Source organism: Camponotus vicinus, unplaced genomic scaffold, assembly GCF_025532165.1.
Source record: "Camponotus vicinus isolate PSW18456_S1 unplaced genomic scaffold, iyCamVici1.0 SCAF_1, whole genome shotgun sequence".
Taxonomy (NCBI): domain Eukaryota; kingdom Metazoa; phylum Arthropoda; class Insecta; order Hymenoptera; family Formicidae; genus Camponotus; species Camponotus vicinus.
The window spans coordinates 12,048,842-12,073,714 of record NW_028141945.1 but is presented as its reverse complement, the minus strand read 5'-3'; the positions used below and the strand labels follow the sequence as shown (position 1 = coordinate 12,073,714).

The window sequence follows — 24,873 nt, the reverse complement described above, 5'->3', positions numbered from 1 at the left end:
CATATTTACATATTCACTTGATGTTCATCACGCGAAAATCATCAATCATCCTGTTTGAAATGGGAAAAAAATAAATCTCTCTTGATTCTACAAATCAAGAATGTACGAGAAACGCACGTGTTTTACTTTCGATCGCGAGATTGGGAGGATTCTTAGGTGGAGCGCGATTTGAAACTACGCACCATTCAAGGCCCATGACGTAAACAAAGCAGCGTGGTTGTTCTCGATCATTGACCCTGCCAACCGCGTGTCTTCGGATGAATCGGATGACGAGCGCAGGAATTTCACGATCGATCGATCTCCAGCTGATCTCGCGTCACGTTCCGCACAACAATTCGCATCTTGCTCGATCGATTAATCGACGATCGATTGCGACATCCCTGCGACATCGCTGAACTTCAGATCCTCATCATCCGTGTGTCACAAGCGTAACCTCGCGAAATATGCGTGTAACCTCGTTTAGAAGTACTTAACAAGCTCAGAAAATTACGCAATCGCGTGTAGGATGCGAGCGAACCGCTAAAGAGCCCATAATCTTTTCGCGCTTCGAATTAAAATTTGTATACCTCGACATGACTCCCAATAATCATCGAGCGCTGCGAAAAATTACCAGCCTTTCTCCGGATTACCTCAATAAATAATAAAAAAATCAATTAAAAACCTTAAAAATTAGTAACCTTGGGTCCGGTGAAGTCAACATTCGGCTTTGTTTGCGCGTTCGCTGGAGCTCCGGCAAATTACGAGCCCTCAAAAAGCGAAAAAAAGGTTCAGCAACCAGCGAGGGAAGACGAGAAGAGAGAGAGAGAAAGAGGGAGAGGAAGAACGCGCGCGCGTCAGTGGTGGGGGTAAGCGGTAGGTCGGTGGTGGGGGAAGCCCATGGGTCGGTGGTGGGGGGCCGAGCGCGCGTATCGTATTACGTCAGGTCAGGGAGAGAGAGAGAGAGGGGGGGGAGAGAGACGGAGAGGCACGTCACGTCCAGGCGTCCCTTTGACATCTGCGCATTTCTCGCGCTCGCTCAGGGGAAAACTCCAAAACAAGCAACATGGCGGACCCGAGCAACGAGCCTGCATCGTCGAGCGGCGTCTCGGAGCAGGTCGCCGCGACGACGGCGGCCGCCGCCCACGCGGCGTCGATACGCGAGGACCTCGACAAGCCCGAGGGCTTCCCCGAGCCGGACAAGAAGCGGCGCAAGACGACGAACGGACGTCCCGAGAGCGACGCCGCGAAAACCGAGCAGAAGTTGGAGCACCGTCTGGGCGGTATCCTCTGCTGCGCAGTTTGTCTCGATCTGCCACGAGCGGCCGTCTACCAGGTAAGTCGCCCGCCCGCCCCCTCCCCCTCCGTCCTTAGGCGGGATCAGCGCGTCCCGCTCACGACGATGACGACGACGACGACGAGCACGTGGACGTCGTCGTCGTCGTCGTTCTTTTTGGAAAAGATTCTCTCTTCTCGAGTATCGAGGCGCGGCGTTCATGAGGATAATTGCGATGTATGCCCCCTCCCCTCCCTCCCCCTCCCCCTATCCTCTCCCTCGACGACCTCGTCGATCGACCGGACTTCACCGGACTGGGAAAGTCGGTCGGTTTTTCAGATAGTGTAACGCACAATAGTTTCCCGAGCCAGTGTGCCATTCGTTCGCACCAGCTTCGAGTTCTCGATGGATACCAAAGTACTGTTTATCGAGTGCGAGGAGACGCTTAGGGCCCGCAACGCATCGTCCTCTGGTTTTGTTCATTGACAGTTGGAGATCTTGCAAAGTACTTTTTTCTTTTTTTTTTTTTTTAAATAAGCGTAGGGATCTCCCTTTCGGCGAAAGAAGAAAGGAAGGAACTTACATGAGCGAAAAAACGCAGAATTTTAACATTATTATTATTGTTACATTATTGTTATATTATTATTTTATTGTTTGCAGCAGACTTCTTCTCCTGTGTGTGACATTTTATTTTTTTTATTCTCTCTCTTTTCTACTAAAAATATTTTTTCCTCTTTTCCCCCCTCTACAACAAGATTGCAGAGGCTTATGGAATATTATAGTTATTTTTGTTGAACAGTTGCATTTTTTCTTTTTTTTTTTTTTTTTATTTTGTTAACATTCATCAAACAATAATCATTGGTATCGAGCTGGATTTGATTTTCCTCGTGTCTTCTAACTCAATATTGATGTAATATATTAAATAAGTACAAAATAATCCTTACTTATAATAGTATAACAGTCCCCTAGTCTATAAACCGAGCTTCATACACAGGTTGAATAGAATGAGTTTGTCTATTGAGACAAGTTTGTCCACGAGACATTAAGTTCTACAGGTAGGTATTATATTTTTTTTTCTTTTTACACGTCACAGAGATGACATGTGTCATTTTTATTGATATACATGCATAGAGGAAAGAAAAAAAGAGCCCTTTCCTGACCTGTATATATAAAAAATATGGAATAATTCCTTTCAAAATATATATATTCTCATGAATATATTAAACTTTAGCTTATTTAAACTTTATATATGTGTACGCATAATTTTATATTGAGAAATTTCTATAATATTGTTGATTTACCTAAAAAAACAACATCTTTCTGTGCGGTATCTTATAATTATTATCATAACAAAAAGTTACACGCACAGAAGTTTCTCTACATACGCATCTATTATTTTCAGTTGCATCAGAATCTCATTACAATTGTGTGCCTTCATATAAAATGCAGTGCACATATATATATAATTTCAACTGGAGAAAAGTAAGAAGAATTAAAATTAATTATTTAATAAATATATTAATTAAATTTCCACTGGAAAAATGAGAACAATTAAAATTCTTACAAATAGTTGCCTCAAATAGAATATACAGTAATATTCACAACTTACGTTGAACTTATGTATGCATGTAGCTCATTTAGAAGAAAATGATATAACGATACTTGTTTGTCGGTGAAACTGTTTGTAGACTCCCCAAATCCATACTGGTGCGCTGTTAATCTCATCTTCAATACTTCTCTCATTGAATATTATTGCACTTGAAAGAAAAAAATGATGAGAGATTATATATAATTAACTGACTATGACTAAAATTATTTGTATCGTAGCACAAAAGAGTTGTATTACCTATCTTGGTATCCCTAATGTTAGATATATATATATATATATATATATATATATATATATATATATATATATATACACATATGTGTGTGTGTGTAAAGTCCCCTCTCATGTGCAAGATGCACACACAAATACTTTGATTTGTGATACGAGAACTTATATCCATTGTATTGTTTTAGTTGTAAACTTTTACGAACATCCTGCACTGCCCTCTCTTTTCTTTTTATATAGGACTTGTCGCATTTATAAAGATTTATAATGTTTGTTTCTCTATTGATTCGTCGAGAATAGCAGGATCTGAAACTTCGTATTAGTTTGTTAGTGCCACTCTAAATCGGTTATAGATAAATAGTGAAGTATTTAAGATTCTAGATCTCTCTGTGTGTAGTTGCTTAGTATATAATATAACGATATATTTGAAAACTTATGAAACACACTATGTTTACTAGGATAAGAGAGACAGGAATACATATATATTACTCAGAGCACACAATATAAGGAATATATAAAGATCTATGTTGTGTTAGATTAAGTGTAACGAGACTGTGATGCCCATCAGTTATAGTTAGCAGCGAGAGAGTGAGAGTGAGGGAGAGAAAGCGAATACAGAAAGAACAAGATTTGTACAAACTGTATAGTGCGAAACAAAATAAATACTCTTAAAGGTTATTAGTTAGTTATTTCGCATAAAACACCCCCTTTTCACTTGTCCTACGTGTCATCATCCTCATATCTTCCTTTCTGTCGTTGATATATTGGCACTGTTGAAAGTAATAATAAAGGAAAAATAACAATTCTTTATAGAATGTTAATTTTTAGACAGACAATATATCTCAATAAGTGCATTGTATGATTAATGAATATCCGTACAATTTTGTGTTTCAGGTTTAAACATCAAAATGAGGGTAATATACATGGCACTAATTTTTGTTGTTCTATTTGGGTTTATTGCGTTCTGGGGTTTCTGTAGTGTGTATACATAAGTAAGAGAATGCGAAACAAATTGAACTATACGTAACATAATGGAAAAAGAAGAACTTGACTTATCACTGCAACTTATTGTATTAATTATTAAATTAATAGAGAGTAGGTTGTATTTTCTCATGCAAAGAGTCAAAGAGATCTATATAACTTAGAGAGTTTTTCTTTACGCATACATTTTAAATAATTCAAGTGCATTGTTATACCTATAATGTTTGCCAATATGAAAGCTAGCTTTTTATATGAAAGAAATATAATTATGTAAATAAGGACGTTAATAATACATACTGCAATGATGTTCACAGTGTGCTAATGGACACTTGATGTGTGCTGGTTGCTTCACTCATGTCCTCGCAGATGCCAGGCTGCGGGATGAGATGGCAACATGTCCCAACTGCAGGATCGAGATCAGCAAGACCAGCGCGTCTCGAAATCTGGCGGTTGAAAAAGCCGTGTCTGAGTTACCTGCCGAGTGTCAATATTGTGCGAAGGAGTTTCCACGAAATTCCTTGGAACACCATGAAGAAGCTACCTGCGAGGAAAGGTAAATTTGTAATAGAGAGAAATCTTTATGAAAAAGTTGTATGAGAGATTCTTCATCTTGATACACATATTTCTAATCGTTACTGATCTTTACAGTATAATTACAGGGGGACATGGACTGCAAATATTTACGTAGTATATAATGTAGAGAAGACGATTATTTGTACACAAACTGTACTTCCCAAGTTTTCATAAATTTAATATATTATCTATATTTAATGTATATTAAATTTATGTATATTAAATCTAGGATATATCTATACCTTAATTTTTATATATATTACAAATTTAGAATATATATTATTTATAATCTATATTAAATTTAGAATAATATTTCCTTATGTTTTAATTTAATATACGTATCTAAGATTAGAGAATCACACGTAAAATATGTAACATGTCCAGAAATCCAGAATTTTCCTAAAATGCCCTGTTGCTGAGCTTTCTCATCTGCCATGTTTATTCTTGCTTTTCTCTTTTATTACTTTATTAACGTTCGTATTAATATCTAATTACTTATACAGGATATCTAGTTGCAAATATAATAGAATCGGCTGTCCGTGGCGAGGACCGAATCACGAGATCCCGGAACATGAGACTCACTGCGTGCATCCTCATCGTACAGGTGCGGATGTGATGGAGGCTCTACGCGAAATTGATGCCCGCACCTTGGAAGAACGTAGGCTCTATGACAATGTCTTTGATCTTTTGTCCTACGAGAAAATCACCTTTAATGGTCTGTATCAGTTGCTAAATATTATTATAACACAGTTATATACATACATATATATTAAATATTATTTATAATATTATATACATTAATATATATTATATATTTAAAATTTATTATAATATATATAATATTATTATAACAATTTTTTAAAATAATTTTTAGTAGATTGTGTTATACATGTGTGTGTCTTGATTTTTTCTTTCCGTAGCAGTAACTGATTTGTGAACAATTTTACTGAATTGCAACGATTTTAGTGCTTTTCTTCTTCTTTTTTATATAATACTACAAATGATGCTCGAAGAACCCTTCAATTATCTGTAAAAATTTATCGTTTATAGATTTACAGATGAAGCCGTATCGTACTGATGAATTTGTTCATAAATTATTTTATGAAACGTCACGATTCGGTGCTTTCAACCACCAGTGGGTAGTGAAGGCGAAGATCAATAGTAGTCAACGCGATCCTACTCAAAGTTCAGAGCGAGACATGACTTATCAAGTATGAAAAAAATTACACGTCTTTATAATTTCTCAGATGAAATTTTAAGTTAATACAACTGCAATATACGAAAATGCGCATATATGAGCTAAGATTAAATCTGTTAGGGAAATTATTGCAACTAAACGTTATAAGTTTATCTGATACATAATATATATATCGCGATCTAAGCATGAAAATATGTTTCGTAGCTGATACTAAAGACAAAGACCACTTATCCACTACCAGTTTATTACTTGATCTTGAAAGGCCCCTTCGGCGATATGAAAGTGCATCCGAGAATTCACAGATTCGAGTTCACCGAGCAAGAAAACGAAAGTCCATATTTCACATTACCATTACCGGACACCGCAGAGTGCAATAGACTTCTCGCTGCTAAGGCCATCAGTTTTAGGTAAAGGATTGATCCTAGAACACGGTAGAGCTATATCGCAGTTACTTTATTACAATATGATACAATAAATATGATCTTTTTATATGTACAATGTGTAATTTCTCATTTGCAGATTAATAATGTTCCTGGCATCTAAGTAGTTTTAGAAGAATAATATCTATTGTCAAGATTTTGTCACAAATGGAACCGATCGGTGCGGTCTTCTAGATGTAACGATAAATAAGAATAATAGAGATCACAGAGATTTATAACCATTTATAGTAGCGCTAATCATGATAATGATAATAATTAGCAAAAGAAATTGAAGATGCTTTTATCATTGGAATGTTTCAAAGTAATCTGTTGAGAGAGAAGAAGATAAAGATAAATTATATATAAAATTAATATAATATATATAGCATATATATAACTATATATATAATATACAGAAAGCACAGGTATCGTTTAAACGTTTAAAATTAATCTGGTTAAATTATTCTTTTTCTTACGTCTCTTTTACATTAAATTTTTTATATTTAAAGAAAAAAACTAAAGACTAGAGAATAGCTATGTAGATTATCGTTAGACAATAAGCGGACTTAATTGTATGTATGTGCAATGTACTTGTATTTCAAGACAAAGCTAAATGAACAGTATCACATTTAGATAATACTAATTTAATACACATACCTGTCCACGCGAGAAGCCTATCATGTTTCTTTTATTTAAAATAAATAAGACGCTATTGATGTAAAAAAATTTCGAATAAAAATTTGGAATTGTAATAAGCCTAAAAACTGCTTTGTTACAATATTAGATCCAATTGACATTGAAAGATGTAGAGTTAATTCCTTATATGCATCGAAGAAAAGCATACAACTTCTACTGTGGTTCTCTCTTATCGTAATTTTTGCTGACATCTTGATACCTCAAGTAACGTTTGAATTTTTTCAGATTGCAATCTCTTTATAGGACTATGAAGGACTGAATATCGATCAGTTACAATTCTGTCAAGTTGATGAACGTGTTGTTGCTCGTTTTCGGGCCATTCGTGTTGTTCGGTGGAAAGATTAATGGATTCAGATTATTCTCGGGTTGGCTACTGCTCAGCCTACGATATTTCGGCACGGCCAACCTGGAATCGGGCTCCGAACAACCTGTCAACCAGTAGGAGGTCACCCTACCCTTTCCCTTCAGCTCCACCTCCCCTCTGAGCTCGAGATCAAACGTCTTGAACTTGTCCAGGATATTTTTCGTCGCTTCGGAGACGTGTATCCTCAAAGCTGTGAGATACAAATTACAATTTTAAGTTTTACTTGAATATTATAGGATTTTTCTTTTCATCATCATTTCCTTCAATTTTCAAAACTCTAAAATTTTATGTATATATCTATTCTTATTATTAATTAATTTTTAGTAATTTTATCTTACGAAGTCCAGAAGATTCCATTCGAGATGCCGTGTTTACGGTGTCACCGAAGAGACAATAGTGCGGCATCCTTTGACCCACCACCCCGGCGCAAACTGGACCGCTGTGAACACCGATCCGCACGCTTAATTGAGTGTTCTGTTTGTGCATTATAGTAAACGACCTCACGGCTTCTAATATGGCCAGAGCCATCAGTCCAATTTCCCTCGCGTGTTCATCACCGTTTCTCTCTGGAAGACCGGACGCGACCATGTATGCATCTCCTATAGTTTCCACCTGCAAATTGTTTCACCATCTCTATTTCAAGGTTCTCTTAAGATATAAATACTTGAAAGTAATTTTTTCTTCTCAAAAGAATAATCTTAAGGAATTTTTAAAAGGAAGAAATAATATATAAATGACTTTATCTACCTTGTAAACGTCGTAAAATCCAATAATGTTGTCGAAGGTACTGTACAAGTCATTTAAGAAGTCTACAACCTCCATGGGCATGCTTTGCGCACACAGTGCCGTGAAACCGACGATGTCGCTGAAGTAGATGGTGACGCACTCAAATTGCTCCGGTTGGACTATCTCCCCGGCCATCAGCTGATCAGCGACCTGTCTAAAATTCCGCTCTGTTACACAATCAAGCAAAAGGCCATCGCAACTTGCTCGGAAGAAGCTGACAAGAGTGTTCCGCTACCTTGGAAGCACCTGATACAGCAGTTCCTCGCTACGACGCTTCTCCAGACTTAACTGCTCGGTTTTCTCCTCGACAAGAGCCTCCAGATTGTTGGCATATTGTTCCATCCGCCGCAGCAGATCGTCCATTAAATTCTCGCAATATCCTCTGAAACGGACATGCGATCTTTGTGATGTTTACAGGAGTTTCAATTGTAAAGTTTTATGAGAGTTGGATTAAAATGTACTTCATGATTCCTCGTATCGTGCCGCGAATCGTGTGGAAACTGGGTCGTTCGTCGGGAACCTCGTGCCAACATCTCTCCATCAGCGACAATATGTCCGGCGGGCAGTCCTTTGGGGTGACTTCTGGCCTCAAAGGAGGATTCTCCGACGCCGATACCCTGCTCACGATCTTCGAAATAAATAATAAGAGAGATAAAATACGAGGAGATAAAATTAAGATTAAATAAGACGATGATAAACCATACCTCTTGTGTCGTCATAAATGTCCTGGCTACCTCGTAAGGACCGCCACGGACCACTATCTCTTCCAAGATAATCGCAAAGCTGTAAACGTCGCCCTTCTGCGTCGCGGCGCTTCCGGGAGTCACCGTTAACGGTAATAATTCCGGAGCGATCCAAAGTAATTCTAGCAAATGAAAATAAGACGACAACGTTTCTTCTCAAGAATCTATAAGAAACTGTATTTATCATATTATTTTTATTATAGACGTGACTCACTGGTGTAATAAGTCTCGTCCATAATCAAATCGGAGGGCGTGGTGAGAGTTTTAAGCCCAAAGTCTGAGATTTTCAGTACGAAGCGACCGTCAATCAGACAATTGCACGACCGTAACTTTCCGTGAGCTGAAACTTCGCTAGCATGAAGATAAGACATTCCCTGCAAAAAGGCAGGTTTTTTTAAATCCTTTCCGTCAGCTCTCATGTCTTAATCAATTAACTTCGCGCGGAAAATGGATTATTGAGTATAGTATTGAAATATATTGGGGAATTTAATGAGAAACGCACGACCTCTGCACCTGCCTCTACCTTGACGATATCGTGGATCAGAGACATTCGGAAATTCCAGTCCAATTTAATCGCCTCGTTTTCCAAAACATCCTTCAACGATCCTCGAGGACAATATTCCGTGAGAATCAAAACGGTCGGTGATGGCGAGCAAAGACAAGCTCCGATAAATCTGACAGATAATTTTTAATTAAGTACAATAAGTTGGCAGATTTGAAGTTGCATTAGGCGATATAATGCTGCTCTTATAAAAGAATTTCGTAGACAATTATTTTATTTAAGAAATAAGATATAAAGGAAGAAAATTTCTACTGATAAGTCAAAAATATTGCATCATCCTCAAAAAAATATAGAAAATGCAAATAAATGATAAGTATTTTATTTTGCTATACTTTATGAAAAGAAGCTATTTGATTGAAAATTTGTTCTCCAACAAGACAATGATTCAAAATTATGTACAAATTATATGGCAAACACAGAAAGAAAAAATTAATTTGCAAAACATAATTGTCTCAATCATCAGATCTTAATTCAATCAAACTTATGGGATGAACTTGAAAGAAGTGTCCAAAAAATTGTCAATTAGAAACAATTGAGAGAGAGTGTTTGCAAAGATGTGGAATCAAATATAATAATAACAACTTTTAAAAAACTATTGTCAGAAATGCCAATATGCAACAGTATTAAAAGCAAAGAGAGGCTATTTTGAAAAATCAAAAATCTAATATTTCTGTTATTATTTGTTATAATTTTTAATCGTTACGATATTAAGATATAAAATTACTTATTAATTAGTAATAAAATATAATTTGGTAATAATTATATTTTTTTGTTCATTAAAGTAACGACTTTCTAATAAATAATAAATTTAATAAACTTTCTAAATAAATAATAAATAAATAATAAACTTTCTAATAAATGATGCAATACTTTTGACTGTATATCGTATATTGATATATATCGTTGAGAGATGAATACCTCACAGTGTTTTCCGACGTGACATCCCTGACTTGTTTAATTTCCCAGAGTAATTTCTTCGTGACGTCGACCACCTTCTTCTTCGTGATCTTCTTAATGGCCACCCTCTCGCCCTTGTATATCCCGATAGTGGTGAAGACTCTCGCGGGCGGCAAAGATTCACAACTGATCTGCGAGCCTCGACGTATCTTTTGGTCCAATCCAAAATTCTACAAATTCAAATCTATCGCTGCAGACTTTTCACGTACACATTTATGATTCATTTACTTACATTCGTATCCGACATTGCTTGGTGCAGGTTTATCTTCGACGAAAATTGTTTTCCAACCTCGAGAAGCAATTCCTCGGGTCTTACACGCCAAGACATGTTATTCAAGTCGGCCGACAGCCGTAAATGCCTGAGGAAAGAATCTTATCTTGTATTTCAATTAATATTTTTTCCATACATATATGAACAAATATTTAATATTAACAATTTTATATTTATGTCATTATTTCCTTTCTTCAAAAGGAAGCATTTTATTTTTATTATTATTAATTTTATATTAATAATTATTATTAATTAAAATAATGATAATAATTATTATAATTATCATTATTATTATTATATTATAATTATTATTATTATTATTATATATAATTATTATTATTAATTTTATATAAATTATTATGTTATTAATTTTATTTTAATTTAATTTGTATTTTTTTATTTATTTTTTTATTAATTTTGCAGATATATTTGTGCTAAATTCCCACCGAATTTAGAATATGGAAAACATATCTGGTCTACCTGTATAAAAGGCATGCGGCTGTGATCGTAGCGAATAGAAACACAGCGAGTGCTATACTCGTATAAACTACGAAAGTGTAAGCTTCCGTCCTTGATGAGCAAGCCGGATCATTTCCTAAAAAGCCGCACTCTGGAATATCTGGCGGAGGTCCTTCCCTTCCTCCCGGCCAATGGATTTTCTTACCGGATACAGAATTATATTCTCGACTTAATCCCAAATAATGAGCGACCACCTCGAACCTGTAAGATATACGTCAGTTCCTTTTCTTAATTTTTTCATGATAATTTATATAGTATTTTATTAGAACGTGTATGATAGTGCTTTAATTGATCGTTCCTTCCTGTCTTGAGGAATCTTTTTACAAGTTTCTGCAATATCTTAATTTAATTTCAAACAAAAAAATCTTAAGTATCTAAGCGCTCGAATAATAAAATCGCAACTTGCGACACGTATTATTATTAATTTCATTCACGCAGGGATAAAGCCGCGCCGAGCGGATTATCTGAATTTTCAATGACCTTCCGGTAATAGGATCTAAATCAAGGATGCTGTAATCTGCATCACGATCTCCATTGTCGTCTATCCTCACGTGGCCAGTAATGCCAATGAAGTGTCGATCCCACATTCTCCTTGTTATAGATATGCCATCCCTGATATCGCCACCCTCAGCCAAGGTCTCGTTCAGCGCGATCCCTAACAAGTAAACACCGTCGTAAAAAGCCCCGACGAAGAAATTCACCTGTGGGGAAAGCGATAAATTTATTTCGCTTCGCATATTTGAGATTCTTATTTTGAAAAGATCATAATTTTTAAATTTATCACGACACGAGTGACCTATAAAGTATTATTACAACTGGCTCACTTCTTCGCCCTCCGAAAATGTGTAATTGTAATCCGACTGTGCTCGTTGCCTGACGCTATCAGCGAAATCCTGAAATCGTGGACTGGTCGGCTGAAGAAGAGACACCCTTAATAAGGCTTCATAAGCCTTCCTGGCAGCGGCGTCGTCCTCGTCTCCAACTTCCCAGTCGTGATCACCCCAGTAAGAACCCTTAAAATTGTTTTGTTGCTTTAAGATCGATAAGAAAAGTGTCATCCCATTTTTTACTGTCATGTTTACGGATATCTTCTCTTGTCCCATTTCTTTCTAACATCTTACGTGAAATATTTCAACGTCGAGGAAAGCCCAGTCCCCTCTTGTCATTTCCAACTCGTGGGCGGCCAGCATAAATTTCCTGACCAGCGTTCCGCGGACGCTGAGTATCACGACTGTTTAGAAAATTATTATTAATATTAAACGTGATTTTTATTTCATAGAAAAACATAAAATGTCCTGGAATCCACTTGGATTTTATAAAACGATGGGGATTTATATTCATTCATTTATTTATAATTATATATACAGATTGTTTCACATAAAGTGATACAAGGCATTTTTTTCAAAAAATGCTTTCGATAAAATTGATGGGTTTCGAAGGGGAAAAAAGTTGATAAAATATTGAATTTTAAAAGTCAAGGTAAATATTCACCCTTACTTACCCTTCACCATCTTAACATATGTTATCAAAAATCATCGGGGTTTAATAAAAATAAATATTTACCTTCAATGTTTGGTCTTATTCCTATAATTTTCCATTCCAAGGAATCGATTTATATAAAAAAATTAGGATGGTCTTATTTCTATTTAAAAAAAACTAGACATGACCTTGAAAAATGACTTTAATTAAAATTCAAGATTATTAACTTTCTTCTCTCTTAAAATTTTATCAATTTTATCTTAATATTTTGTAACACTTTTATACATCTTTTGTATATGCTTTAAAATTTCAGAAAAGACTATGAATTCGAACTTCAAGACATCTTGTGCGATTACACTTACTTCTGGCGTACATGCTCGCGTCGCGAAGATAAAGATGATACGATTCGTCATCGGAATTCCCGTCCAAATCCCTCACAAACTTCAAGAGCCCCTCCTTACGTAGACCATATTCCAGATTCTTTCCTACTGTCAATGAAAACAAGTCCGATCTGTCCAATATCAGCGCGACATGAGACCATCCGAACTCTTTGAACACGCTAGAGAAGACGAGCCGCAATCGACACTGGCAGTACGACATTCTCGTTAAAGTGGGATACTTGCTTTTGTCTTTGAAAATCCCCTTCAAGAAAAAGGTGAGACACACATCATGGGAAACGAAAGGTTCGTTTGTGAAAAAAAGATCGCTATGAGAAAAGTAATAATATCTAGATTAAGATTATTCCTTAAAATAAAACAGGACTCATGCCAATATAATTTATGATGATATGTCATAAGTGTAGATATATATATATATATATATATATATATATATATATATATAATTGTGGAGAATTTTTTATAATAATAATTATCACGAGAAAAATGTGATACACGAAGAGAACACGTCGCTGCTATAATTCCGAGTTGTTACGGGAAGAGGTAAAATTAAACACGAGTGCGTTTATTTCTTTCAAGCGAAAGTAATAATTTCCTAGACTGTAACCTTCGTTGTCGTAATTAGCGCATATCCAGTGAAAATATTAAGATGATGCCATATTAAAAGGGGGAAAGAGAGATAGAGAGAGAGAGAGAGAGAGAAAGAGACTGTCGGATAATAATACAACATCAACTATCATAAATGCTTAACATGCTGGCGATCTTACAATAATTAATGAAACCAAAAAAAATTCTATAAGGCGATTCTCTCGCAGCTCCTTACCGACGTTTCATTCTTCCACTTATGGATCCTTCCAAGGATACCAGATGTGACTGACAGTTCGCCCTCCGAGGGAGGCTTGGGGTTCGCAAGAAAGCGATAATTACGTTTCACATAATTTAATATTAACGTCGACAACACGGCGATTTATTTTAATTTCGAAGCATATGGCGCAAAATTAAAACGGAATATTAAGATGGAATGATGCCAAGTGAAATTAATTCAAAAATTCGACGCTATAAAAATTAGAATTGTACCGCGCGTAATAATATCCCCCTCTAATAATGATCTCCAAAAGATCGCATTACAATTCTCTTCCTCCGAGAAAAAAAAAGAAAGAGAGAGATTAATATTACATTAATGAGGATATATATACAGAGTGTCTATTTCCTGGAAAAATATAGAAAAATATGGAATTCTTAGGGATTTCTTTTGAACCGGAAAAATTAGGGAATTCTTTAATTCTAGAATTTTATTAAGATTCGAAACTTGAAAGAGAGACTTGAGGAAGTTTTTTAAAAAATTCTTTGATGAATTTTGCACTTACAAAATAAATGAATTATCATTTTAAAATATGTTATAAATATATATCTTTTTTTTAATAATATATTCAATATATTAACAAAATATTTCAAACATTTAAAAAAAAGGCTTACAATAAAAAAATTATTTTAGAAAGTCGAGCTAAGAAATCTTTAAAATGTTTTCTTTATTTGCAGTTTCGAGCAAAAATGCCTGGGGCATCAAGGAATTCTCAGAGAACTCTTTTTACAAGATTTGAGTAGACATCTCGATATATATCCGTGATGCAAATAAAAGTTGACGAAAAGTTAATCGTGCGAATCGAGCGCGACGAAATGTACATAGAGGCAATAATCAGATGCAATATTTATGTGTGCGTATAATTGCAAGGGCAAATTCAACCTACTTGATCACCCATGCCCGTGATAATCGGACTGTTCCAATAAGCCGCGAGTCGTGCCACCGGTTCCAGGGCGAAGGCACAAGCCGGTCCGACGAACGCGATCGCGTTGTCCCGGAAGTGCATGTCCGCTGCCAAACCGGGTGCTGTCGCTCCGCTGCACGATGGATAACTGCAGGGAATTTTATTTCTTTTAATCTTACTCATTTTTATTTATTTACATTTATTTTTCGAGTTTGCGTCACGATTTGCTAGAACCAAACCTCAAGATGAGGGCTTATCATCAAAAACGCAATGTATATAATATCAGGGTGTCTACTTCCTGGAAAACTATGGGGAACGTAGAATTTTCAGTTCTTTTGTATCTGAAAAGATCAAAGAATTCTCGTGGAATTTTTTAAAAAAGCCAAGTGAATTATATCTAAAAAATATATTATAAATATGTATATCTATGTCTGCTTATATGTATATTTAACGTCTTGACAAAATATTGAATGATAATATGCAGTGCATATTCCTTTTTAATTTTTAATTACAAAATATGTACGTAAAAAATTTATTTTATGATAGCTATTCAATTTTTTTCAGTAAATTTGTACTTGAAACTCAAGTAGCCCTGTGCTTTTCCTTTGTATAAGTAAAAAGTATTAGAAGAAAAAAACAATACAATAGAAAGAAGCTTATTTTAGAAAGCTGCATAAAAAAATCTTGAAAATATTCTCTTTGTCTGGAACTTTGAATAAAAACACAGGGATTCTTTTTTTTTTGCAAAATTCAAGTAGACACTCTGAATATAATAATGACACTGTATCGTGTATTATATAATTATTGCGATAGTGGGAGAAGCGTTTCGCATATATTAATATGGGAAAACACATCCTGTATACACGATTAATATCAATCTAATGTAGAGCCTCGTGATGGATCGCATGTGGGTATATTAAGGCGCAAACATGTAAGCGCGATCGGATTACCCGAGAGGGTGGAAACGGCGAGAAAATGCGCGAAATGTTTGCGTTTTCCTCCCGCGCGTGCAATTGCATGTGACGCACGTACGTGCGCGTCCTTGAGGTCCTGCGAAATTGCGAAATTTGCGTGCGTTTCCGCACGCTTTACGCGCAATTAGCGACGAATAGCGACGATAATCAACGCTGTGCATCACACTGCGAGATGCGTAGAGAGAGAGAGAGAGAGAGAGAGAGAGAGAGAGAGAGAGAGAGAGAGAGAGAGACGCGTCGCGCGGATGCAAGAGCTCGAAATGACGGCTCGCATTAATTGTACCGAGATGAATGGCCAATGATTGGATTCCCGTCGATCTGTCCTAATGAAAATGTCGAAAACATTATACGCATTACCAGGAAAAGAGAAATATATCGCCCTCTCTGTTCCCATATTTTTCACGAATTATTTTATTATTTTTCATGATTTATTTATTATTATGTTATATCATTTTATTATTATTTCTCATTTTAATTTTTAATTATTATTTTTTGTTTCAATGATTTATTATTATTTTTATCATTTTATTATTGTATTATTTTTTACAAATTATTTATTATCATTATTTTATCATTTTATTATCTTATTATTCTCATTTATTATTATTATTATTATTATTATTATTATTATTATTATTATTATTATTATTATTATTCTCATTTATTATTATTACTATTATTATCATTAATACTATTATTATTACTATTATTATTATTATTACTATTATTAATATTGTTATTATTATTATTATTACTATTACTAGTATTATTATTAATACTATTATTATTACTATTATTATTATTATTATTATTATTCTGATTTTTTGTGAATTATTTATTGACAACAGAATCGTTCAAACCGCGATTGGCGATAAAAGCGAGTTCGCATAATTCATTATCATCGTTGAATTTTTTTTTATCGAGGATTGTCGATCGATTAGAAGAATTTCCATTTCATCATCGCGCGAAATTAAATGATATCGTGGAATTTGTATTCCTCTGCCATCATCGAAATAACACGCAGCAATCCCCAAAGCAACAGATGATATTACGATATGTGTAACGCGGACGTAGGCGCGACGTTACATATAGAACTACTTCCACATATACGAGAGGAACACTTCATACATACGATGTATCGTGTATGTGTGTAGTAAAAAGTGAAGGGATGAGATCAATAGCCCAGAGATGTCATACATAAATGATTTCTCTTATAAATTATTCGCCGATCTCTCTTCTCGTCAAGTACCGTAGAATTTTTACAGCTGTACGAGACGAGAGTATCTTTCCGTGCAAATGCCCGTTCAATTGTATCAATGTAATGACGCAAAAGAGATGCATATAAGCAGCAAAGTGAAACGATCCAAACGAGAAATTTATGGCCATTCGAGGAAATATCTCGATGCAAGAATCTATGTTTAACGACACTTTACATTTACCAAGTGTCATATATTTATTCAAGTTACTTTATGTTCGATTAAACGTCGTTTCAATATTTTTAAAACAAAAACTTGATTTTCCCAGGATTTTCGATCCTTTTTCGCCTCCGATGTAAATGATGAAAAATAAAAAATCGAAGACCAAAATGACACGAGCACGCATCATGAATGGTTCATTAAAGAAAGGAGGGCGTTTTATTTTATTTTAAAAATTACGGGAGAACGAGCTCTTTTAATTCGAATTTTTAATTGCGTCTTTTAATTCGAATATATTTTTCGTGACGATCGGATGCTGCATTTGTGTTAGATTGATTTCAACGGCCAGATTTTCAGCTGTTATGGCCTCGCCACATCGATTAATTGATATAACGTGAAAATGATGGATTAATCTTTTTTTTCCTGTTCGTGACAGTAGTTATTGTTATATACCTTCCCTGTACTTTGCGCAGCTGTACATTGTGAACGCTCAGGAAATCGTTCACTTCCGCCAGAGCCAGATCGACCGCTGGACCACATCGCTCAAGATCAAACGGGCTGTCGAGATGGGATGCCATAAGGACGCCCACATTGTATACCCGCAGAGAATTTCCGTAATCCACTGTGTGCAGTCAGGAAGGATCAAAGGCGTGAGTCCTTCGTATGCGCACGTTGACAAATATTTGAATAGTTAATTAAAAATAACACTTATGCCCGATTTCACCAACCGCGTTTAACTTTAATCTTAGTTTAACTCACTCTTTATCTCCTTCTAACTCGTCCTTTAAAAAGAGACAAAGAATAAGTTGAACTAAGATTAAAGTTGAACGCGGTTGGTGAAATCGGGCATTAAACGTTAAACGGATTGAATTTCAAAGTAAACGCAAAGCGGGATAATCAACATAAATATTAGGGTTCCACGGAATACTAAGACTTGATGTTGCCTCGTCTTGTTTCGAAGTTCGAGGGACAAGATCAAGACAAGATTTTTTAATTAGTCAAGGCGATATTAAAATTAAGAATATCAATATTATTAATTACGAAAAAGCATTTGTATTTTTAAAAATGCAAATGCTTTTTCGTAATCGAATGCATACAATGCATAAATTTGGAAAGTAAACAAATGCCAAATTAATAATTATTTTAAATTATATTACAAAGATTATGTTAAATATTATTTTAAACAATCTTTCAATATTAGATAAAAATTATTAATAAAATCGAAACAATACAAGACGAGATTTTTTGCTTTAAAAATTCACTCAAGATCAAGACACAAGATTTCGAAAATTTTCAATAATGATACAATATTTTTACGAATATTGTCTTGAGTCTTGTGCAATTCTAATAAATAGTTATTATTCATATTTAAGTAATATTTTCAAACTTTTGTGGTTCATTTCAAAAGCTGTTAAAGCATTAAGATATATGTGACAAATCTTAAATATTCTGAGAAATAAAATATCGAAAAAAATTTTTAAATGTAGTTGAATAAACTATAGTCGAATGATATAAAGTAATGTGAAATTTAACGGCTGCAATCGTTGGCAATAATTTTAAAACTCGGATTTTTTTGCTCGAATTTAAACGAATTTGTCAGCGCGTTAATTATGCGCGATTACGCTTAAGCGAGCGAGAGATATGTCAATGACGTGTCGCTATTATTCGTTGAAGAAATCACATTCGTTTTATTCTCACGCGCGATTACACAGGACATCGAAAGGGAGAGAGGACGTTGAATACTGAACTAGATGCCATGCATATCCAATGAACTTGTTCATCATCGAGATGAAAAAAAAATTCAAAAAGAAAAATTAATCAATCAATCAATCGATATGAAGATCAAACAAAATACGCTTGATAATCGCATTTATTGAGTGACAAAAATAAAGTAAATTGATACGTAAATCATATCAAAAAATAAATTATATCAAAATTATTTTCGTTATTTATATTAAATATATTATTCATTTTAATAAATTTTTAATACATTATAAAGTGTGTATCCCTTATATGAATATATCATTTAAAAAAATCTTAGAGCGTAAAATAAAACATACTTTTTATTGAAATAATAGAAAATAACAAATAATTTGTTTATAGACTCAAAAACGCAGGCACATTTAAATAATTTTCTTTAAAAGAATTATCCGATATTCTTGTGTACGCCAATTATATTGTATAATATATTAAAAACAATTATATAATTATACAATGAATTATACAAAATTATATAATAAATAATAAATAAATTAAATAAATTATAATAATAAATAAATTATAAAAAATTATATAATTATACAATAAATTAGGAAAATAAATATATACTGTCTTAACAAAAAAAATTTCGAAGAAAAATACAAAAATACATATTTAAATAAAACACACATATGAGATTCTTGACGTTAAATGAAATTAAGATTGCGAATTTTTTTCTGGGACACTCGTGCGCATATTCTCATAATATTTCGACGAAATATCTCGCGAATAAACAAACATCTTACCACGCGACACATTCACGAGCCACGACACTTGCGAGGCAACGAGAATCGACAGCACGAGCGATCTCGTTTTCGCGAACATAACGGCAAGAGGACCCTGGAGGGAAAAATCTACAGGTGGTATGCGACGAGGATCGCGTTAAAATAAAAAAAAAGAAAAACGGACGAGGCACGCACACATACGCACACGCACCGCTGAGCCACGTCTAAAGTTTCGCGGGGAAGGATTCAGCCTTATATAGGGGTTGACAGGGGAGTCCCACGGAGTTGTGGCAACGCGCAATCCAACGCGCTCTCCCCGGAAATACACGATGCAAAAAAAAAGAAAAATATCGCATACATTATATGCATCTCGGCCGTATTCTTTTTAAATTCAAATTTCATCGTTAATAAAATTTTCAAATTTCTTCCATAATGTATTATATTCTTAAGTTCCTTAAAAAAAATTCTTTAAGAGTCTAATTTATTTTTATTTATTTTAATAAATATAAAAATATAATGTAATTTATATTTTTTTATAAATTTAAATTCATATTTGTTTCGAAATTTATAGCGGGGACTAAATAAATTTATTTAGATCCTTTTCTCGGCGATGCTTTTCGTGCTCTTCGCGAGATAAATGAAGATCGAAATCACCTTTACCTGTATGAAGTTAGCACCCCATTTGTCAAATTTTAAAATTCTAAAAGTTGTTCCAGGTTGTTCTAGACTTGTTCTAAATTGTTCCAGAAGATTAAATTTTTATAATAAAAATTTTCGCGGAAAATTGAAAAAAACGATTTTTGACGTGGCACCCCATTTTTCAAAAATCAAACTTTTAAAGGTTGTTGCAGATTGTTCTAATTGTTCCAAACATTGTTCCAAAATATTAATTCTCCAAACAAAGAATTTAAAAAGATATACTAAAAAAATAATATCGAGCGTTCAAACAGTATTTTTACGCCTACAGCTATCATTATCATCTTATGAACATCAACTTACATATTTAAGCTAATAATTAATGTAACAACCCAGAACAACTCTCATTTTTGCCAGAACAAATTTTTAAAGGGCACTTTACTCTTGGAGAAAAACACTTTTTTTGCATTTTTTTGTATTTTTCGACCGATAACGGCACGTCAGCGACACCAAAATGTAGAACAATAATAACTAGACATAGAACAACTTGGAACAACTTTCATTTTTTCCAGAACAAATTTTTAAAGGGCACTTTACTCTAGGAGGTAAAAACTTTTTTTGCATTTTTTTGCCATTTTCGATCGAAAACGGCGGGTTAGCGACACCAAAATGTAAAACACTAACAACTAGACATAGAACAACCCGAAACAACTTTTATTTTTGCCAGAACAAATTTTTAAAGGGCACTTTACTCTTGGAGAGACACTTTTTTTGCATTTTTTTGTATTTTTCGACCGATAATGGCACGTCAGCGACACCATAATGTAGAAGAATAACAACTAGACATAGAATAACCCGGAACAACTCTCATTTTTGCTAGAACAAATTTTTAAAGGGCACTTTACTCTAGGAGATAGACTCTTTTTTTTGCATTTTTTGGCTGATAAAGTCGCGTCAGTCGTCCGAAACTGTAGAATAACATCTAAGCATAGAACAATTTGGAACAGCTCTGTTTTTTCGGAACAATTATACAAAGGTAACTTTATTCTTGCCGAGAATAAAGGCTGACGCGACTTTATCAGCCAAAAATGCAAAAAAAAGAGTCTATCTCCAAGAGTAAAGTGCCCTTTAAAAATTTGTTCTGGCATAAATGAGAGTTGTTCCGGGTTATTCTATGTCTAGTTGTTATTCTTCTACATTATGGTGTCGCTGACGTGCCATTATCGGTCGAAAAATACAAAAAAATGCAAAAAAAGTGTCTCTCCAAGAGTAAAGTGCCCTTTAAAAATTTGTTCTGGTAAAAATAAAAGTTGTTTCGGGTTGTTCTATGTCTAGTTGTTATTGTTTTACATTTTGGTGTCGCTAACCCGCCGTTTTCGATCGAAAATGGCAAAAAAATGCAAAAAAAGTTTTTACCTCCTAGAGTAAAGTGCCCTTTAAAAATTTGTTCTGGAAAAAATGAAAGTTGTTCCAAGTTGTTCTATGTCTAGTTATTATTGTTCTACATTTTGGTGCCGCTGATGTGCCGTTATCGGTCGAAAAATACAAAAAAATGCAAAAAAAGTGTTTTTCTCCAAGAGTAAAGTGCCCTTTAAAAATTTGTTCTGGCAAAAATGAGAGTTGTTCTGGGTTGTTACATTAATTATTAGCTTAAATATGTAAGTTGATGTTCATAAGATGATAATGATAGCTGTAGGCGTAAAAATACTGTTTGAACGCTCGATACTATTTTTTTAGTATATCTTTTTAAATTCTTTGTTTGGAGAATTAATACTTTGGAACAATGTTTGGAACAATTAGAACAATCTGCAACAACCTTTAAAAGTTTGATTTTTGAAAAATGGGGTGCCACGTCAAAAATCGTTTTTTTCAATTTTCCGCGAAAATTTTTATTATAAAAATTTAATCTTCTGGAACAATTTAGAACAAGTCTAGAACAACCTGGAACAACTTTTAGAATTTTAAAATTTGAAAAATGGGGTGCTAACTTCATACAGGTATCACCTTTCGATTAAAAGCGAAATTTCGTTATTTGATATCGCGCGAAAGAGAGAATCAATGTGCCAATTGTCGTGAATAAACACGCGGAATCTGAGCAGCGCTCGCATTTCGATCTCTGATAGTTGACATATCGTATGTGACATATAGGATGTGTCGGGAATCATTTTTCCTTTATTAATTCTTCGAGCCGATTTTTCTTCAGTGAAATCGGATACAATTCGTATAATATAAGGGACGATAGAGATTCTCTGTACATATACGTAATACGCATGCTAAAAATCAAAGATACACAAACCTGCGTCGAAAGCACATCGATTCGAGAGGAGTCTGGGCGAACCTTTCAACAGAATGAAGTGTATTATAGCGTGCCAAGTTAAATCCTTGGGGGATTTTTAGGATACATATATAGCGGTGATCCTGGGTATAGCGAGATTGTACAGCACGTGCAACGATGAAAGTAACGTAAGCGGATTGATTTAAGGATGCCGTTGCTTTGTACATCGACACTCGTTATCGAGAAAAAATTCAAGCTAAATGTAATTGTAATTGTTAATTATAAGATAAAAATATATTAAAAATATAAGAAAAAATATAATAAAAATATAAGATTACATTTTTGACATAAAGTGTGATATGTATATTTTTTAACGCAATAGTCGTATTATTTTTTATATAATCTAGATATAAACTGCGCATTTATTTTATCTTAAGAGAATTTTTTTTAAATCCCGAAAATTTTTGATAATTGATTGCATTATGCATTTCTTGCTTGCTGTATTCATGATTTATTAATTGACAATACACATATTTTTATTTAATAATTAAAATCATAAATAATTATATTATCATAAATGAAATCATATAATTTTTTTATTGTCACAAATAAAAATGTATGCATGTACATAAGTGATTATTAATTGTTACATATAAACATTGACAGAGTTATTGCAGAATCGTTTGAGAAACGTGCCTCCGCGATCGACCAATAAACGATAAGGTCGTGCAGGCGCAACCAATCGGGGACATTGTTTATGGAATCTGCTCGACTTATAGCGAGTCGCGTGACATATGTCACCACATTTTCGCGCGGGCTTCTGAGACTGCGTCTGCTCGCTTGCAAAATAATAACTTATAAATATTTGATGATATCTGAAGCGAATAGAGATGACTTTATCGAAGGAAATAAAGCGTGGTAAACAATGGTATTTATAATTGCGATCAATATTTCATGAGAAATATTAGATATATATATTTGTTGTTCGAAAAATACGCAACACGCAATTTAATATATTTCGGTACGTAACCCTTTCTACGAGCTTCTGTTTTGGCAGTTATTCAATTAGACGTAATTATCATGACAGTAATTATTATTTCTTAAGCATCGTATTTTCTATATAAAAAAATAAGGAAATACGCGTATTTATTTGTAAAACGTTCTCTATTATTAAATCAGAAGAAATAAGAGAAAATATAATAAATATTATAATATCATTTTTCCAATATCTATATTTTTAACTTTATATTCGTAAATTCATGATATTTTCATATTAAAAATTAATAATATTGATAAATAAAAAATTAATAACATTTCGAAAAAAAATTATATAATTATTATGTACAATATAACATCATTGAATTATATTTGACTTGAAATGGTAAAACAAATTCACAAGTTAAAGGAATTTTTTCTAGATTATTCAAGACACTCTTTTTCATTAAAAAATACAAAATATAAAAATTTAACCATATATCAGTTTATATATACATTTATTTTTTATATTTAATTAAATTGCAGATCAGTTAATTAATTAGACGAGGAAATGTTTTTTATTTTGAAGAGAAAATCTATGTCTTACACACATTGTTTGCAAGAATTTAATTCTCTGGCTAATAATAATAATAAAAATAAAAATAAAATAATAATAAAAATAATAATAATAATAATAATAATAAAATAAGAAAATTAAAAAAAAATAAAATAATAAGAAAATAAGAAAATAATAATAATAATAATAATAATAATAATAATAATAAAATAAGAAAATAAAATAATAATAATAATAATAATAATAACTGTCATATACAGGATGTCCCATTTTAATGTCCCACCCCAAATAACTTTCTTATTTTTAATTTTAGAAAAAGATGTTTCAGACAAAAGTTGTATGGTTTCAAGGGGGACATAAGGTGGTGTCATTAGTTTGACCTTGAATAGTTGCTTCAAGGTTACGTAAAGGTCACCTTTAATTTTTTAAATGAAACCCCTTACTTTCTATTGCATATTCTTGTAGCTTATCTCGAGAGCTTTCCAAAACACTATAATTAAGTACCTTTTCGTTAAGTACTTTTTGAGTTATGAGGCTTGAAATAATTTTTTAATTTTACATAAACCGTAAAATATCTTGTAAAATATTCATTTTTCCATTATCTTACCTTAATACTTTTATGTACAAAATAATGAGAGGAATCAATTGGTGTAAAGAAAACACATAGTTGTTTTTAAGAAAAAATATGTAATTTGCAATTAACAATTCCATATTTTTTCTTAAAAACAACTATGTGTTTT

At 33.6% G+C, this 24,873-nt stretch overlaps 2 protein-coding genes and 1 long non-coding RNA gene across 4 annotated transcripts; 2 read left to right on the top strand and 1 right to left on the bottom strand.

Annotated features, from left to right (window-relative positions):
- Nucleotides 1-934: 934 nt before the first annotated feature.
- Nucleotides 935-7,545, top strand: LOC145975139 (zinc finger TRAF-type-containing protein 1 homolog). Of its 2 annotated transcripts, XR_014439896.1 has the most exons (7): nt 935-1,312; nt 4,382-4,620; nt 5,144-5,355; nt 5,691-5,851; nt 6,043-6,245; nt 6,358-6,438; nt 7,179-7,545. XR_014439896.1 is itself a non-coding variant. In XM_083105374.1 (6 exons), the coding sequence occupies exons 1-6, from the start codon at nt 1,043-1,045 to the stop codon at nt 6,383-6,385; spliced, it is 1,113 nt and encodes a 370-aa protein (XP_082961500.1). In that variant the 5' UTR covers nt 1,013-1,042; the 3' UTR covers nt 6,386-7,021. The 2 variants fall into 2 exon arrangements, 1 of the variants encoding a protein (XP_082961500.1); XM_083105374.1 differs by lacking the exon at nt 7,179-7,545 and having other exon boundaries at nt 1,013-1,312; nt 6,358-7,021.
- Nucleotides 5,082-19,882, bottom strand: LOC145975259 (atrial natriuretic peptide receptor 1). Its single transcript, XM_083105614.1, has 19 exons — nt 19,692-19,882; nt 17,641-17,809; nt 14,781-14,946; nt 13,856-13,930; nt 12,997-13,276; nt 12,277-12,386; nt 11,980-12,168; nt 11,636-11,856; nt 11,117-11,356; nt 10,598-10,724; nt 10,327-10,535; nt 9,370-9,520; nt 9,061-9,220; nt 8,808-8,968; nt 8,565-8,731; nt 8,339-8,485; nt 8,065-8,257; nt 7,656-7,929; nt 5,082-7,507 (listed from the first exon to the last, which is right to left on the bottom strand). Exons 1-19 carry the CDS (start codon nt 19,768-19,770, stop codon nt 7,224-7,226), a joined length of 3,402 nt encoding a protein of 1,133 aa, XP_082961740.1. The 5' UTR covers nt 19,771-19,882; the 3' UTR covers nt 5,082-7,223.
- On the top strand, nt 7,967-16,168 carry LOC145975272 (uncharacterized). The gene is made up of 6 exons (XR_014439936.1): nt 7,967-8,938; nt 9,050-9,230; nt 11,060-11,358; nt 11,757-12,159; nt 12,948-13,289; nt 14,572-16,168. It is a non-coding gene; the product is annotated as an uncharacterized LOC145975272 (long non-coding RNA).
- Nucleotides 19,883-24,873: the final 4,991 nt, after the last annotated feature.